The sequence below is a fragment of the Gracilinanus agilis genome, chromosome 3 (assembly GCF_016433145.1).
Source record: "Gracilinanus agilis isolate LMUSP501 chromosome 3, AgileGrace, whole genome shotgun sequence".
In the NCBI taxonomy this organism is placed as follows: domain Eukaryota; kingdom Metazoa; phylum Chordata; class Mammalia; order Didelphimorphia; family Didelphidae; genus Gracilinanus; species Gracilinanus agilis.
The window spans coordinates 286091062-286108613 of NC_058132.1; the positions used below are offsets into that span (position 1 = coordinate 286091062).

Here is a 17552-nt window from a genome sequence, read left to right on the forward strand (position 1 = left end):
GAAAATTGGAAATGTACATATGTATGATTAAACTATGCATACATCCAGTATAGCTGATGCAAATCAAAAGAATTCTTCCTAAGTTTGCATACATACACACACATGTATGTGTATATAGAAACACAGTAGAATGTTAAAATGCCACTAGTTTATTCGGTTCATTGTTTCCTTGGTTCTTTAAAGAAAAAGACAACTCTGTAGCCTAAACAGGTAACTGCAGCTTGCTTAAATTCATAAAGAGATTCAATGGAACTGCTTTACAATGCTCCTTAAATGTTTTAGCAAAATTGCTATTTCCGGCATCCTCAGAGAATTATATCTGCAAATTGATTGTATGAAGTGTTAGAGTGGAAACGGAAATGCTGTGCCTTAAGTCCAAATAGATGGATAGGAATAGATGAAGTCACATTGTATGGACCATTATACCACATTCGGAATCTTTTTTACTTTGATGTATTTTTTTAAAAAAATTTTTATATTTTTAAATTTTGTTGGCTTCACCTTTTACAATGAGGAACATTGGTTAGGAAAACAGACCCCCAAGTAATGCTGCTCATACTTCCATTTGGAACTTTACCATTTAAAGTGGACAGGGGACGTAAATCATCCTAACTGCATCTGATATGGTTTGTTACGTGAACTGCTTTCCAAAGTTCAAATATGGAGAAATGTTTGCATATTTACACTTATGTAACACATATTTTTCCTTTGCTTAATTTCACTAAAATGCTGAAGAAAAAAACTGCCTAGATATTTATCTATCATAACTGTCTGAAATTTCATATGCAGAAGTGTGATTGTGTTGGCGCATTATGAATGGTAGCTTTGGTGTTGAAAAGTCCCCTCATTTGCTCATGGCATTTACAATTAGTAAATTAAAATGATTGTATCATATTAACAGTGGCACAACTAAAGTTTATAGTAGTCCTCTGAGGGCTGTGGGGGGAGACAAAGCAGCTGTTGCTGTTTGTTTATGCAACTCAGCAACATATGAGCGCTGGTCCCTCAATGGTGCTCGGCGGGCTGGGCTCTGCTTGATCTTTGAAGGTTGCTGCTGTTTGAACAAACCTCCCTGTGTCCCATGTAACACCATCTGTCTCACTAGGAATGTGGGAAGATTCAGCACACCCTACCAGTTGTCATACCGTTTCTGTGCTGTCTTTTTGCAAAAGGCTTTTGTGTCATTGCTGCTCAAAAAAGGCTGACCTCCTACCTTGAGCATCCAGAGTGGATGACTGAATCCTTTTTTTTTTTTTTCCAGAATTCAAAGTCACAGCACTTTTCTCTCTTGTTCAAAAAGGTCAGCTGTGTTTGATTATATCTTCACTGCTTTTAGTCTGTCTTTCTAGCAAACTTTTTTCTGGATCGCTCCCCTCTTCCTTAGTGCAAAAACGGAAAATAAAAATCAACAAAAAAATGAAAACTATCCAAAATTATTGCCGTTATTTTGTGTTAAAAGTTGTGCTCAAGAAGTTCTCACCTGGGATGTTGTCTCCTACATGTTCTGATGAAGTCTGATAAGCAATACCTTGATAAAAAAAAAAAAAGATGACATTTTAAACTAGCATCCTGAGAAGGATGCTTAAATATGTTTACCGCATGATGAAGCATTTATGATCAAGTGTTTTTACTTCTTTAAATTCAAAATTGCCACCACATAGGATGATGTGCTCTAAACTTATAAATATATTTTAATTATTGTGGTTTTATGTTTTCAGGATAACTTAGAGTTTTCAGGAAAACAGTTTGTTTCCCCCTTGTCAGTCTCTGGTGCATTAGAGTAGGGAATTCCCAAGTTTTTAATTTTGCAATGAACACAAAGAGCTGCAAACATTTATATAAATAATTTCCTCTCATCTCAGGACAACTTAAAGAGACATTTTGGAGAAGGGAGTTCAAAAATAATTCTGAAGCAAATATTGGATACTTGTACTAAAGTGATTTTTTTTATTTGTTTCAGTTTACTGCAAACATTAAAACTTTTATGGCAATACTGAAAGACTGGGCAAAGAAATGAATGTGTACACAGACCTTTTGGCCTGTCTGAAAAAAAAGAGGTGTTCTTTATATTCTATCAAAATGTCTTTGTTCCTCTGCATATGACTGATAGCTGCCTCTGTTCCTCTCATAGCATCAAATGCTGACCCAAGGAGCAGGTAATCGCAAGTTCAAGTGCACAGAGTGCGGCAAGGCCTTCAAATATAAGCACCATCTGAAGGAACACCTGCGAATTCACAGTGGTGAGTAGCAGAGGTGCTGGTGCTCGCATTTGCATTCTGTTTAATTAGCTGAGTTTTAAAGATTGTTTAAAATTTACACAGTTCTGTTTGTAGCTTTTTAGAGCTACTAAGGTATTTCATAAATTATGTGTGCCTGACTCATCCTCATGAGATTTGTCCTACCATTAATAGCACTGTCTTGTGAAAAGATTTGTAATACTAACACTTATTAAAAATTATAAATGCTTTGCTTTGTTCCCAGAGCTCAAAGAAATCTACATGGGTCCCCCCTCCTCCCTTGAACCCTTCCTTATATTGAATAATCTTGGGGCCTAAAAAAACTTCAGTTTCAAAAGGAGGGGGAAGGTAGAGATATTCAATGTGGTTTATATTTTTATAACTAAGAAAGACGTAGGACGGTCCTACATAATCATATGAATTAAGAATTTTGTTAGAAAACTTGGGCAGAGATTTCTAAATGCTACTTTGATTCTGAGAGCTGTGTTTGAGCAAAAGAGAAACCTACCATTTATATTTCCACTCCAGAACAAGTCTGATAGCTCTGCCAAGCATTTTATTACCAAATTGGAAGCCATTCAAAGGACTTGTAGGATTGGTGGAATCAATGGAATCTCTACAAAGTTGATTAAAGCCATGGCTTCACTCCCCTTTAAATAGTGTGACATCTTTATTGTGCTATTGACTACACATTAATCTGACGCACTGTTAAAATGGGAGGCTGCCGATGGCAAGGCGAGATTCGGAATCTTTCCTGAGAGCAGAATAGATAGCTGTTCACCTTGCACGGCTGACATCTTGAACTATGTCAACTCAGTGGAGATAAAGCCTAGGAAACAGTTATGGTCAAATAATTCTGACTTAAACCCTTAGAACCTAGAGTAGCATCCTTTTTGCCCTTTCTGCTGAATCACTTGGGGTGGCTACCCTGGTAGCTGAAGAAGATTGTTATCTATCATAAGATAGTATAATGTTTGTTTTAATTATCATTTTAGGTGAAAAACCATATGAGTGCCCAAACTGCAAGAAACGTTTCTCACACTCTGGCTCCTACAGTTCGCACATCAGCAGCAAGAAATGCATTGGTTTAATCTCTGTAAATGGTCGAATGAGAAACAATATCAAGACGGGTTCTTCTCCTAACTCTGTTTCTTCCTCTCCAACTAATTCAGCCATTTCACAGCTGAGAAACAAATTGGAGAATGGAAAACCACTAAGTATGTCTGAACAAACAGGCTTACTTAAAATTAAAACAGAACCACTAGATTTCAATGACTATAAAGTTCTTATGGCCACACATGGGTTTAGTAGCGCTAGTCCTTTTATGAATGGTGGACTTGGAGCAACCAGCCCATTAGGAGTTCATCCCTCTGCTCAGAGTCCAATGCAGCACTTAGGTGTAGGGATGGAAGCCCCATTACTTGGGTTTCCTACAATAGGTAGTAATTTAAGTGAGGTACAGAAGGTTCTACAGATTGTGGACAACACAGTTTCCAGGCAAAAAATGGACTGCAAGGCTGAAGAAATCTCAAAGCTAAAGGGTTATCACATGAAGGACCCGTGCTCTCAAACTGAGGAACAAGGAGTTACTTCTCCTAATATTCCACCTGTGGGTCTTCCCGTCGTGAGTCATAATGGTGCCACTAAAAGTATTATTGACTATACTTTAGAGAAAGTTAATGAAGCCAAAGCTTGCCTCCAGAGCTTAACTACTGACTCAAGGAGGCCGCTCAGTAATATTAAGAAGGAGAAGTTGCGTACTTTAATAGACTTGGTTACAGAAGATAAAATGATCGAGAACCATAACATATCCACTCCGTTTTCATGCCAGTTCTGTAAAGAAAGTTTTCCTGGTCCCATTCCCTTACACCAGCATGAGCGTTACCTTTGCAAAATGAATGAAGAAATCAAGGCAGTCCTTCAACCTCATGAAAGCATAGTTCCCAACAAATCTGAAATGTTTGTTGATAATAAAGCTCTTCTGCTGTCATCAGTACTTTCTGAGAAAGGAATGACTAGCCCTATCAACCCATACAAGGACCACATGTCTGTACTTAAAGCATATTATGCTATGAATATGGAACCTAACTCTGATGAACTACTGAAAATTTCCATTGCTGTTGGCCTTCCTCAGGAATTTGTGAAGGAATGGTTCGAACAACGAAAAGTGTACCAGTATTCAAATTCCAGGTCACCATCACTGGAAAGGACCAGTGCCAAGGTGGCGCTGGCTGCCACCAACAACACACCCACTAAAGACTCTTTATCAGCCAGGTCTCCTGTAAAGCCTATGGACTCAATAACATCACCATCTATAGCTGAACTCCATAACAGTGTTACTAATTGTGATACTCCTCTCAGGCTAACAAAACCTACCCACTTTACCAATATTAAACCAGTCGTTGATAAATTGGACCACTCAAGGAGTAATACTCCTTCTCCTTTAAATCTTTCCTCCACATCTTCTAAAAACTCCCATAGTAGTTCTTACACTCCAAACAGTTTCTCCTCTGAGGAGCTTCAGGCTGAGCCTTTGGACTTGTCATTACCAAAACAAATGAAGGAACCCAAAAGTATTATAGCCACAAAGAACAAAACGAAAGCTAGTAGCATAAATTTAGACCATAACAGTGTTTCTTTATCGTCTGAAAATTCAGATGAACCTCTAAACTTGACTTTTATCAAGAAGGAGTTTTCAAATTCAAATAACTTGGATAATAAAAGCACTAATCCAGTATTCAGTATGAACCCATTTAGTGCCAAACCTTTATATACGACCCTCCCACCGCAAAGCGCATTTCCCCCTGCCACATTTATGCCGCCAGTGCAGACCAGTATTCCAGGGCTGCGACCATACCCAGGACTAGATCAGATGAGCTTCCTACCACATATGGCCTATACTTACCCAACTGGAGCAGCTACTTTTGCTGACATGCAGCAAAGGAGAAAGTACCAACGGAAACAAGGATTTCAGGTATGGGACATCTTTGGCTGTCTTTCTGCCAGGAAGCAAACAGCTGAAAATTGTATAGATTATGTTCTCCTAGGAAAAAATAATCTTGGGGAAAAAAATCAAATGTTGTATTTTTAGCAGAAATAGAAGGGTTTATTTTAACTTGAACTTGAAAAACTGAGTGGGCTAGAAAAATAAATGGATTTAACACTGGAATACTGTACTATGTAAGCACATTTGCTAAAAAAAAAAAGAAGAAAAAAGATAAAAGATAAAAGCACATTTGGAAAAACTTAACATTTATTTTTTGAGGTTTATTTATATTGTATTTGTCAGCCATTAGAATTTTATATATTGCTAACAGCATTTGGTAGACCTTATGTATATGCCAAAAATTATAGTCCACAGCAGTCACATACCTTTACAGATGTTCACAATGTGTAAGAACAGATATATGTGCTCTGTGTGTATGTGTGCATATGTGTGTGTATAACATTAGTTTAGTGAAGTGAGTGATTTTGAGGAATAATTTTTAAAATACTTTAAGACATTCCCTTATGTCTTATTAAGTTCCATTAGTAATTTTACTGACTAGTAAATGTTTTACAGTTTCAAATGTAAAAATCAGGTACATTTGAACATTATGGAGAGTAATCCCTGCCTGCACAATAGGAGCACAAATAGCACTGCACCTCCAGAACAGCTGTTCCAGTATTCCAATTTACAGTACATCTGCCCTCTTTGTAAATGTATTTAAGCCTATTTAATCTTCTCTAATATTAATTAGTGCAGACGTAGTCTAAGAAAACTGAACTGTGTGATAGCAAATGGAAATGTATGTTATCATGCAAGTTTGCACTCCTTAGGATCAAGACAAAATAAATATCAAGAAATTTAATAATTTACTGATCCACATTCATTATTGCTTAATGCTGAAGGCTGTTTTAACATAGATAGAACATTGATAAAAAGTGTTATTAATATTCCCTATTTCAAATTACAAAATTAAATATAAAAATATAGCTTGAGGCCTTTAGTCAGTAGACATACATTTAAATAGATTGCATAATAATAACATTTTGTACCTAAATATAAAATTCAATTAAAATGGTTTTCTACAGCTACAGTTATCTCTAAAGTTAGGCCACTGAAAAATAAACAAATTCAGATTTCGCATTCTTGTGTATACTTATTTCATGCAATCATTTTTAAAATTTTTATAAATATTCATTTTTTAACCTAGGTAGTTTACAGTATAGTATCTTGCCAAAAAAAAAAAGTGAAATCTGCTCTCCAAGACAGAAATGTTTCCCATATCATTCAAATCTGAGGTGTAATAATAGAATGATGTAAAATTTGAAGCATGTCATTAAAAAATAAAATAACTTAGATCAATTTCTAAGTATTGTTTTTGAAAAATTCCAGATGTCACATTGTGAGGGTCCAGAGTTTGTGGAAAATTAGGGCAAAAGAAATAGAATGTGTTAGATAAACTATTTGATTCCATCATAGGGAGAATTGCTTGATGGAACACAAGACTACATGTCAGGCCTAGATGACATGACAGATTCCGACTCCTGTCTGTCCCGAAAGAAGATCAAGAAGACAGAGAGTGGCATGTATGCATGTGACTTATGTGACAAGACATTCCAGAAAAGCAGTTCCCTTCTGCGACATAAATATGAACACACAGGTATGAATGACTTTAACTAGCTAGTTAGAGCTTCACTGCATGCTGTACATTTCATAATATTTAATGAGTACACTTGTGCGACATAAGATGTAGCATATGCTGATACTTTCAACAAGGAAGAAATAATGCTTTTGCCTAGCTCAGTTGGACTTTTTTTTTTCTTTGCCTGTTTATTGGATCGTGTGTGTAAATATGAATGCATTTGTCTTCACCTCTTTTGACTTATCTGTAAGCTGAATTCACAAGTTATGTCAGAGAATAGCTTAGTGGGTAGCTCTGTGAGAAGATATGGCAATCAAAAGACTAGGTATCAGAAGAATCTTGGTATTCTTAGACTGTGACTACATTCTACTAAAACATCTGCTTGAAAATAGTTAGTGAACCAGTTGTCTGCTTTATCAATACACCACCAAGCAACCAGCTATTGCTGCTGTTGTTTGCCAAATATTTGGAAAGAGTGTAAGCACAGCCATAGACAGGTTCCATGTATGACCTTGAAGCTAAGGGAGCCACACTTGTACCATCCACAAAACCTAAAAGAGGAAGGGTAAAGGGATGCATAGTGTGTACATGAAGTTGTATTCTAAAGGAGATAATGAAATTATCTTTGGATGGAAAACTAAAATAAAAATCCTTAAAATGTATTACTTCATCCCTAATTCATGCACTCCTAACTTTGGGAAATGGTACAAAATAAGGAAGAACTTGCTAACAATTGGAGCTATCCAAAAGTGGAATGGGCTGCCACGGGAGGTGGTGTGTTTCCTCTCATTGGAGGTCTTCAAGCAAAGGCTGGATGACCACTTGTCGGGTATGTTGTAGAGGGAATTCTTGTTTGGGTATGGGTTGGACAAATAACCACTGATGTCCCTTCCAACTCTCAAGTTTTGTGATTCTAATATTCTATGAACATGCCCACAAAACTATATCTCTAAAGGCGTGGGCAAAATTAAGGGTGAAGTTTTAGTGACTTTTAATGTGGGGAGATAACTGTTCACCACATTTGTAGGTCCTCTTTGCATTGGTGACCCTGTGCTTTTCCAGGTCAAATCAAGTGAAAAGGGGAATTGACTTAGGATGAATCAGAATTTGGATAAGGGAGAGTGTACCTGTAAGTATAGCTTTGGTGAGAATTTGGTCATAGAATCATAGAGTCTTAAAGCTGGAAGGGAACTTAGGTATCATCTTATTAAATCTCATCCTATACCCAAAGTCTAGAAAGGTCTATAATATACTGGAAAAAGAATTGGTCTTGGAGTCAAGAAAGATATAGGTCTAAATCCTGCTTCCTGTCCAATCTAATCCAATAAGCATTTATTAAACACCTTCTACATGCAAAACCATGTGCTAGGTACAGTTGACTCAGAGATAAGATCAAAGGAAACACTAGAGAGGAGGGGAGTAGTTTATAACATTTTATGTGCTTGACCAAGGGCAATTCACCCCACCTCTGAGGTTCAGTTTCCTTATCTATAAGATGGAAATAATAATATCAGGCATACAGACTTCTCAGGTTTGTTGTGAGGATCAAATTATATATAGTCTTTTGCAAATCTTAAAGCACTATGTAAATGTTTACATTAATTAATAAATATTTTAATAATACCCTAAATCTATATTGAATTTCAGTTTACAAAGTGCTTGTCTCACAACATCCCTGTAAATGAAGTAGGAAAAACATTATAATCTACTTTTGACAGATGAGGAAACTGAGTCTCAGAGAGGTAAGAATAAGGGTGTCAGTCCTTCTGACTTGGAACTGAGGATTCTTTCCATCACATCACACTTATTTGTCCAAATAGTCATACAATTGTTTAACGTAGTCAGAATTAGAGCTCGTCTCCTGATTCCCAGTTGAGTGATGCTATCCATATTCCATGCTACCTTTCTAGTCCAGAAGTCTATGCCAATTGTGACAAGTATGCTTTTCCTTCTTTTTTAGGAGTCTAGATAAGAATAGAACTTTAGAGGAAGATGTGTGTCTGTAGCCCAATCCCTTATTTGGTAAATAGAAAAATGGAAACATAGTAAAGTTAAGTAGCTTGCTAAACAACTAAACAACTAACAACTAAATTTAGCAGACCTGGAATTCAATCCAGTAAGCAATTCAATTAAGTAAATGCCTGTTATATACAAGGCTTCGTGCTAGGTGTTGAGGATATAAATATATTAATAAACAACAATCCCTCTCAAAGAAGTTTACATGCTCTGGGTTGGAGGTGGCAGATTGGATAAGGGTACCATTTACATAAAGTAAATATAATAGAAGGAAAAGATGAAGTAAACACCAAAAAACTTGAGAGGATCAGGGAAGGAAGATTTCAAGGTGACACCAAAGGTGATAGAACACTGGGTGAAGGCAATGAGATGATAAGGAGAGAATATATTTGTCATGGGAGATAGCTTTCATGAAATTAACAGAGAAGGAAATGGAGTTTTGAGTTTGAGTCTAGATGTAAATAGTTTGGACTAGAAAGAAAACTATAGAATCCCATTTTTAAAGTAGCATTCTTTCAGCTTGACCACACTGTTATTTTTCCTGTGTCCTGAACTCTAACTGAATGGGTGGAGAGTTCCCTGAGTAGACAGAGCAAGGGATCACACAACCAAATGAGAGAGAGAATCATAACATTTTGATTTTAAATGAAGGGTCTAGATTTGGGTCTTCTAAATAAAGTATTTACCAAACAATTAGAATTATTTGGGGGAAAAGTAAGGGTATGAAGTAAGAGAAAGAAGAAATATTATTAAAAGTTTATTTATAAATAAATTTTAGTTCATAACAAGAGAATACATTGTACCTAAATTTTCCCAATCTTTGTGTCTCATTCATAAATATTTTTGTCAATATCTGAAGATGATTATAGAACCTAATAAATATTAACACTCTTAAATTAAACATTAAACTAACTTTTAATATTTTAAGCATGTTTGGTTATGAAAAATCTATTTAATATTTCACAGTTTAAACTTCACCTTTTAACAGAAGCAGTAGCAAAGACACTTATCTGTATCTGAATGATTTTAACACAACAATGTACAAACATTACCTTTTATAGCACGGTTTCTGTAAAGGTCTTCTCAAGCTTCCCTTCATATGTAGTAAGACAGAGCTGACTCTCACAGCACAGACTGACTCCATGGTCAATAGTCTTAATGAGATTAAAAGCCAAAAAGTTGACAAGTAGAAGATGGAGGCAATTTTTTTTTCAAAATACACTATATTTAAACAAAACAAAACAAAAATAAAAATTTGCTCTTTTATGATACCTAGAAGTAGAGTTATCAATAGGACAGTAATTCATCAATTTTAGAATTAAACAATAACAGTCCTGCTGTTAGTTTTTCATCTTGCTGGATTTGGGGCTTGTCTTTGTTGTTTTCTTGAGCCAACAAAGAATAAATTTTCCTTATCTCTGAACCTTAGTTTCCAACAAAATGAAGATCTTTACACATTTTTCTATCACCATGAAATATTTGGAAATTTAGCCAATTTTCTTTTTTCATTGAATATCTAAATTTTGTGTTTGTTATCGATAATTGATAGTAATATTTTTATCCTTCATAAAAAGATATTTGAGAAATTGCTATTAATGGAAACTAAGTCTCTAAGATGCTAGGGCTAACAACAGTAAAACTAATGAAATAAACATTCAGATAAGTACTATCTCTAAATTTGTCATCGATATGATGCATTGACTGAATTCATAGTTTAACATTTAAAATGTTTTCTTTTAAAAGGAGTAAGGAGGAAATTATGATACATTCTCAGAATCCTATGTACTTTTATCTTGGTACTGTTGAATTTGTTTTCCTAGAAGACTCAAACCTGTTGTTAGCTTACTTAGTTATTGTCAATCTATTCCTAAAATTAACCAAAAATGCATTCAGAGATGCCTATTGCTGCTTTGGTTCACATTTGGTCATCATTATTGCTGATTTTGTGAGGTTTATGGTAGCTAGGAGATCTAAGCTCATTTTATGATATACTGAAAGAGTGTTTGAGATATTTCATTTGGTCTTTAGGACAAACTACTTTGGAAAATTTATATGTTAAAGTTGATTTGTTGAAAACTAATCTATCATTACCTTTTGTCCCCAGCTGTCTCTCTCATTCTACTTGATCCTTGTTCACAGTTCACAGTGAATTTACTTTAGCCATCCTTAAGAGAGCAATATAATCTTTAATGTTTGAAGTCTATGGCTTCTTAGTTTCTTTTTCTGAGTACAAAAAAAAAATCTGCTAAAGGATTGGCCTTTGCAACATTCTGGCACCAAAAAGTTAATTATCACAAAGAAAGCTTATGAATTCCATGTATGACTTCCCTTAAAATACTAATTTGAAAATTCCTTTGATCATACACTATTGGGACTCATGTATCTACTCCACTAACTTCCTTAGGTCTTCTTTATTCAAAATGAGCTGAAAGCCTAGGGGTTAAGTCAATCACTAGTCAAATTCTTTCTTAGGTTGTACACTACTGTTTTTATATCCTAAACCTTCTGCCATATGATTTATTTCAAACATCATTTTAGCTTCCAGGTGAATCATCAGGCTAGAGATTAAAGAAAAAATAAGCTGCAAAAGGCCTTAAGCATTCAGAAATTTGTATGCTTCTCTGAAGCTTGTTCCTATACAAATGTATTTCTAGGAGCTCTTGATTTCAATCAGGCAAATAGCCTAAAAAGGGTAAGAGAAAAGATGAATGTTTAAGCCACTGTTTCTTTAAACTAGATTAGAAGGTATAGCAGTTAGTGAACTTTCCTAGTATGTGATAGGAGTCAAATAATTTTTCCATTAATGTTGCCTTTAGCCTGGTATGTGTAATAATAGTTACTGTTCACATTTATATGATATTTTAAAGTTCACAAATCTTTTTTTGCACAATAGTCCACTGAGATAGAAAAATTATTATCCCCATTTGATAGATGATAAGACTGAAGAACAGAGAGTTTAAGTAACTAATTCAGGACTATAAGTAAGTCATCCCAAGACTGCCTATTCCATGTTCTTACTTTCACAGATTTCCTTGTGATTTTTCCCTTTCTCCCTTTTCTTCTAGAATCTCTCTCTCTCTCTCTCTCTCTCTCTCTCTCTCTCTCTCTCTCTCTCTCTCTCTCTCTCTCTCTCCTCTTTCCTCTCTCCTCTCTTCTCTCTCTTCCTCCTCCTCCCCCTTCTCTTTCTCTCTCCCTTCTCTCCCCCTCTCTCTGTACTCCTCTACTCTCTCTTTCTCTCTCTCTCTCCTTTCTCTTCCATTCCTTCCTTTCTTCCTCCCGTTCTCCTTCCTTTTATTACAGTATTTCTTTCTAAGTTTCCAAATGATTTGGAAGAATAAAAGCTTTGTTCCTCAATTCATAGACTCTTAGAACTAGAAGAGACATTATCTAGACCATACTCCCTCATTTTGCAGGTGAGGAAACTGAGGCCCAGAGAAGTTAAATGACTTGCTCAAGTTCCCATGGTGAGTTAACAATGACAGAGTTGGTGCTAAAAATCAGGACTCCAAATTCACAATCCACTTTTCCTTCCATTACATCATCCATCTTAAAACTGACTCATTTAGAACTTAACTCTTCTAATTTCATTGAAAAAAATCCATTATGTTTTAAGATAAATTTCATACACTGCCTTCAGATCATGAAGCCATATAAATGTTTTCATACTATAACAGTATTAGCGACAGTATGTTCTGGAAAGTAATCTCCAGCCACAGAATATTTTATGGGCTCTAATTTAATTAAGCTTCCTATGCTACTTTTAAGGATCCTAAATCCTGTGCTCATAGTAACATTATCCTTCAAATAGAGAGAACCATTCCATTGGTAGTCCATTTTGTAGCTTTCTACAGATTTGGAAAACAACGGCAAAATTGAAGTTCTCTAGTCTTCTTAATCAATTTGATTAAGTAGATCATTAACTCATTTCAAATTTTAGAACAAAAGATTAACCCTTAACCTGAAAAACTTTCAACAAAAGGAGATGGTTCTGAAATAGAGCAAGATCCAAGTATACATTATTGTCTTTTAGAGATACCCTTGCTCTACATTTAGCCATTAAAGGAGGTTCTAGAGGTATTTTTTTAAGTTTCTAAGCTTGGCCATTTATCCTGAAATTTGTTTCTATTTTTAAAAATTTAAATCATGTAGTTGTTTTGGCCCACAGTGGACCACTGGAGTCATTCTAACATTAAATTTCTTTCAAAATAGTCAAAACAATCTAGCTAGCTATACACAGCAGCATGACTGGCAAGGTGCTAGAAATATCATTTATTCTAATTGGGCTGATTAGTTGTACTTGAACTTAGAAGAGATCATCTATTCAGTTCATTTCTACACTTACTAAGCACTTTCTTGTGTGTGTGTGTGTGTGTGTGTGTGTGTGTGCACTTGCGCATGTGTGTAGAGCATTTTATGATATCCTAGGAATGCACAAAGTATATGAGATACAGCTGCTGAGCCAGCAGGACATGGTGGTCTATTAGAGAGTTAGTCTTGAAGCCAAGAGGATCTGCATTCAAATTTTGCTCCTGACACCTACTGTTTGTGTGACCCTGGACTTATCACTTAGTCTCAGTGTTTTAGGCATCTCTTTAAGATTATGAGTTACAGAGAAGGTGCCAACTTACTTTGGTAAAGGGAGTTTCCTCACCTGGGAGTTCCCTATACCAATCAAATTACAGGTCCAATCTTTACCTCTATCTTGCTCATTGTCGTATGGAGCTGGGGGAAAGAGATAAGACATTACAATAAATGGTAGAATTTGATAAGTACAAAAGAGAACTTCAAATTTTATCTGAAATGATATGAGAGGAAAAGACTATTTTAGACTGAAAAAAAGGGAGGATAGGGTAAGGGAAGCCTTTGTGATAGTGATGGCATCTGAGTTGAATTTGAAGGAAGGGAGGAATTTCAAAAGGAAAAGGTTGGGGGGGGGGGGCAGAGGGAGTCCATTCCAGGCATAGGGAATGGTATGAGCAAAAGCATACAGAAGAGAGAGTGTAGACCAATGATTCCCAAAGTGGGCGATACCGCCCCCTGGTGGGTGCTACAGCGATCCAAGAAGGCGGTGATGGCCACAGGTGCATTTGTCTTTCCTATTAATTGCTATTAAATTTTTTAAAAAATTAATTTCCAGGGGGCTAAGTAATATTTTTTCTGGAAAAGGGGCAGTAGGCCAAAAAAGTTTGGGAACCACTGGTGTAGACCAAGGACAGGTAATATATGACAGAAGATTCCCAGGTAGCTGCAATGTAGTATATATAGATGGGAGAAGTGTGACTTAAAGCTGAAGTAGAACTCTGGAGTCATTTAGTCATTCCACAAACATTTGCTAGCACTTAGAAGTACCAGACACTGTGCTAATCACTAGAGATACTAAGAAAAGCAAATTAAAAAAAAAAATCTCTTCCCATTAGGAGTGTACATTCTTGAGTAAAGTAATAAATGTGATAAGAACCATGCACAAAGATTGCTTGAGGAATGGTATGAAGGATTTAGGTGGACAGGGAAAGCTGGGTGTTATTGTTCAGTTGTTTTTCAGTCATGCCTGACTCTTCATGACCCTCTTTTGAAGTTTTCTTTGCAAAGATATTGGAGTGGTTTTCCATTTCCTTCTCCAGTTTATTTTACAGATGAGAGAACTGAGGCAAACAGGGTTAAGTGACTTGCCATGGGTCTTGCATCTAGTGTTCGAGGCCAGATTTGAACTCAGAAAGATGAGTCTTCTGACTCCAAGCCCAGGATTCTATTCACTGAACCACCTAGCTATCCAAATAGTTTGGTGATTTTCATAAATATTAAAACAAGAGCTACTAAGAGTCTGAGTCTGTTTGGTGGCAGTATGAGTGAAGATCAAGGGAAAGAGGAGTAAAATCAGTAAGCATTTGGAATTGATTTGATACAAGAACTAGGAAAGAGCCAAAATGACTCTGATTCAGGGGCTGTGTGCAGTGTCATCATAGGTTCATAGATTTATATGTACAAGGGACCTTTGAAGTTATTCAGGTCAACTCCTAGGCTTTACAGATGACAGAACTGCAAACAAAATAAGATAAGTGATTTGGTCAAAGTTACACAGGTATTAGGTGGCAAAACCAGCCTTCATATCTTACTGCTAACTCTAAATCCAGTGTTCTGAAAATGCTAAATTCCATTTGGGGCATGTTGATCTTAAGGACCAGTGTTACAGGGAGCTGGAAGTATTCAGCTAACAGGAGGGGAATACAAGCCTAGCACTGGGGAAAGGCTGGAATTTAAGAAATGTGATATAGTGGAGGTGTTACTACTATGTGACGATCATGGAAACCTAAGCAATGGAGAAAATTGCAAAAGAGAGTGTGTACAAAGAGATGAGAAGAGGATCAAGCAACAAACCTTGGGGTAATCACCCAACATTTCAGGATGAATCAGTAAAGAAGACAAGGTGGGAGGATATCCATGATGTCAGAGCAAAGAAACCAGAGGAGAAAGCGTGTACAGTGAAGTAAAGGGAAGAGCTGCAGATAGGTCTAAGAAAAGAATGACTGAAAAGATCTCATTAGATTGGTAAATAAAAAGGTTATTTGTTAAAGACAATAGTTTCAGCTGAGCAGAAGGGGTGGAAGCAGGTCTGCTAGTATCCACTCCTACACTGTCTGATAGTGCCCACAGGATATTAATTCATAATCCCACCAATATTACCTTTGACTAAAAAGTTTCTTCCACATATTTTGACACATTTATATCACTTACTCTCAAATGTACAATTCTGTATTTCTAATCAGAAAGACCTTGATTCAGATCCCACCTCTAACATTTAAAGTTTTTTATTTTATTTTTTAAACCCTTGCTTTCTGTCTTAATAACAACTCTAATTCAGAAGGACAGTGGCTAGGCAAACTGAGTTAAATGACTTGCCCATGGTCACCAGAAAGTGTCTGAGGCAAGATTTGAACCCAGGTCCTCCTGACTCCACTGTGCTCCCTAGCTGCCCCTCATAGTTGTTATCTGTGTGACAAGTCACTCATCCTCTCTGAGCCTTTCTCTTAAGATGTATACATTCAGGGGGCAGCTGGGTAGCTCAGTGGATTGAGAGTCAGGCCTAGAGACAGAAGGTCCTAGGTTCAGATCTGGTCTCAGACACTTCCCAGCTGTGTGACCCTAGGCAGGTCACTTGACCCCCATTGCCCACCCTTACCACTCTTCCACCAAGGAGCCAATACACAGAAGTTAAAGGTTTAAAAAAAAAAGATTTATACATACACATATATACACATACACGATCACAAAACTTTAACTAATTGGTATAGAATTTATTCGAAAATTCAATGACAAAGATCAAGATAATTGTTATCTTCTTTTAGCATTGGGTAGAAATGGGGTAGTTTTCAGTTCAGAGCTATTTTGTGAGTATATTATGACATTTAAACTCTATCCTTGATCGTAGTTACTTGTGTCAAAGTCTTATCTCCCCCATCAAATTATAAACTCTGTTAAGGGCAGGAATCATAGCTTGCTCATCTTTATATCATATATAGCACCTAGCCTAAGGCCTTCCACATAATAGGAGCTCAACAAACTAACTACTAACTTCTTATCCTCTTTTGATAATATTTCATTTACTGTCAAGTCCAGAAAAGAAAGATCAGACTTGTAACACAACTGCATAGACCTTCCAAGCAGGCATGATCTCTGCCTTCTTAAAATATTCTGTGTCATGTTAAATTACCTTTCCATCATGGTGGTCTGTCAAATGAAAGAGCATGCCATCTCTCCAGATTCTTGGCTCTCCATTGGAATTCTCTCTTCTGCTATTCAGTGTACCTCATTCATCACATCTTTTCCAAGGGACAAGGAGTGGCTTTTTTGTGTGGTTTGAGTGATTTTTTTCCCTAGACTATTAACTGCCTTAAACCTTCCTGTAGATTTTAGCTTTCTTATTTTCCAATATAATATTGCAGTCACCAAGAAACACAGACCTCTTTTCTCCCTTTCAGGTATATAGCTTATTCACACTCTAATCTCATGCCTCGTCACCATAACTATATTGGATACACCATTAAGACAGAATCCATTAATGAGAGAGTGCATAGAAATCTACATAGCTTTTTAAAAAAATAGTATTCCATGAAGGCATTCAATTACATCATTAAAGACATGTAATTACTAATATTACCTATAGCTGAAAAATCGTATAAATAACACGTATGGAATGAAACTTTTCACCTAACAACCTGACACTTAGCAAATGAAAATAGGGTCGATGATATTATTGTTATTCTTAAAATCATTTGAATCAAATGTGAGTTTGTATTGATGAAACTTGTAGCTACATATATGTTATGATTATATGTCTTGCTATTGCATGACACATTTCTGATTTTTGTTGTGAAGCATCAGACTGATAAGTAGTTTTTGTCAGTTCTATTTTGGAATCAAACTTTTAAGCATGGCAGCTATGGAAGGTGTTGAAGGCATTCCAGTGCTATTTGTGGCCTGGAATCAACCAGATGTGTTTAGGCTTGGCACTGGTTTCAAGTTCCAAACACTGGTTAGAAATTGCCTAGGATGCCAAAGGAAATAACTGCATTCTGCTGCTGAAGAGTACTTTAGCACTCAACGAGTAGCTGACATCTCATGGAAAACTTTGTGGGGGGCAGGGAGGGAATCCTGTTTGGAATCAATTTGGCCT

At 36.3% G+C, this 17552-nt stretch overlaps 1 protein-coding gene across 1 annotated transcript in view; it reads left to right on the top strand.

Moving 5' to 3' along the window:
* ZEB2 (zinc finger E-box binding homeobox 2) overlaps window positions 1-17552 on the top strand; it is a 50794-nt gene that overhangs the window by 30577 nt on the left and 2665 nt on the right. The window contains exons 6-8 of the mRNA XM_044669890.1: window positions 2132-2240; window positions 3233-5211; window positions 6703-6883. Of these exons, the coding sequence (XP_044525825.1) occupies window positions 2132-2240; window positions 3233-5211; window positions 6703-6883 (2269 nt within the window). The remainder of the gene's footprint in view (window positions 1-2131; window positions 2241-3232; window positions 5212-6702; window positions 6884-17552) is intronic.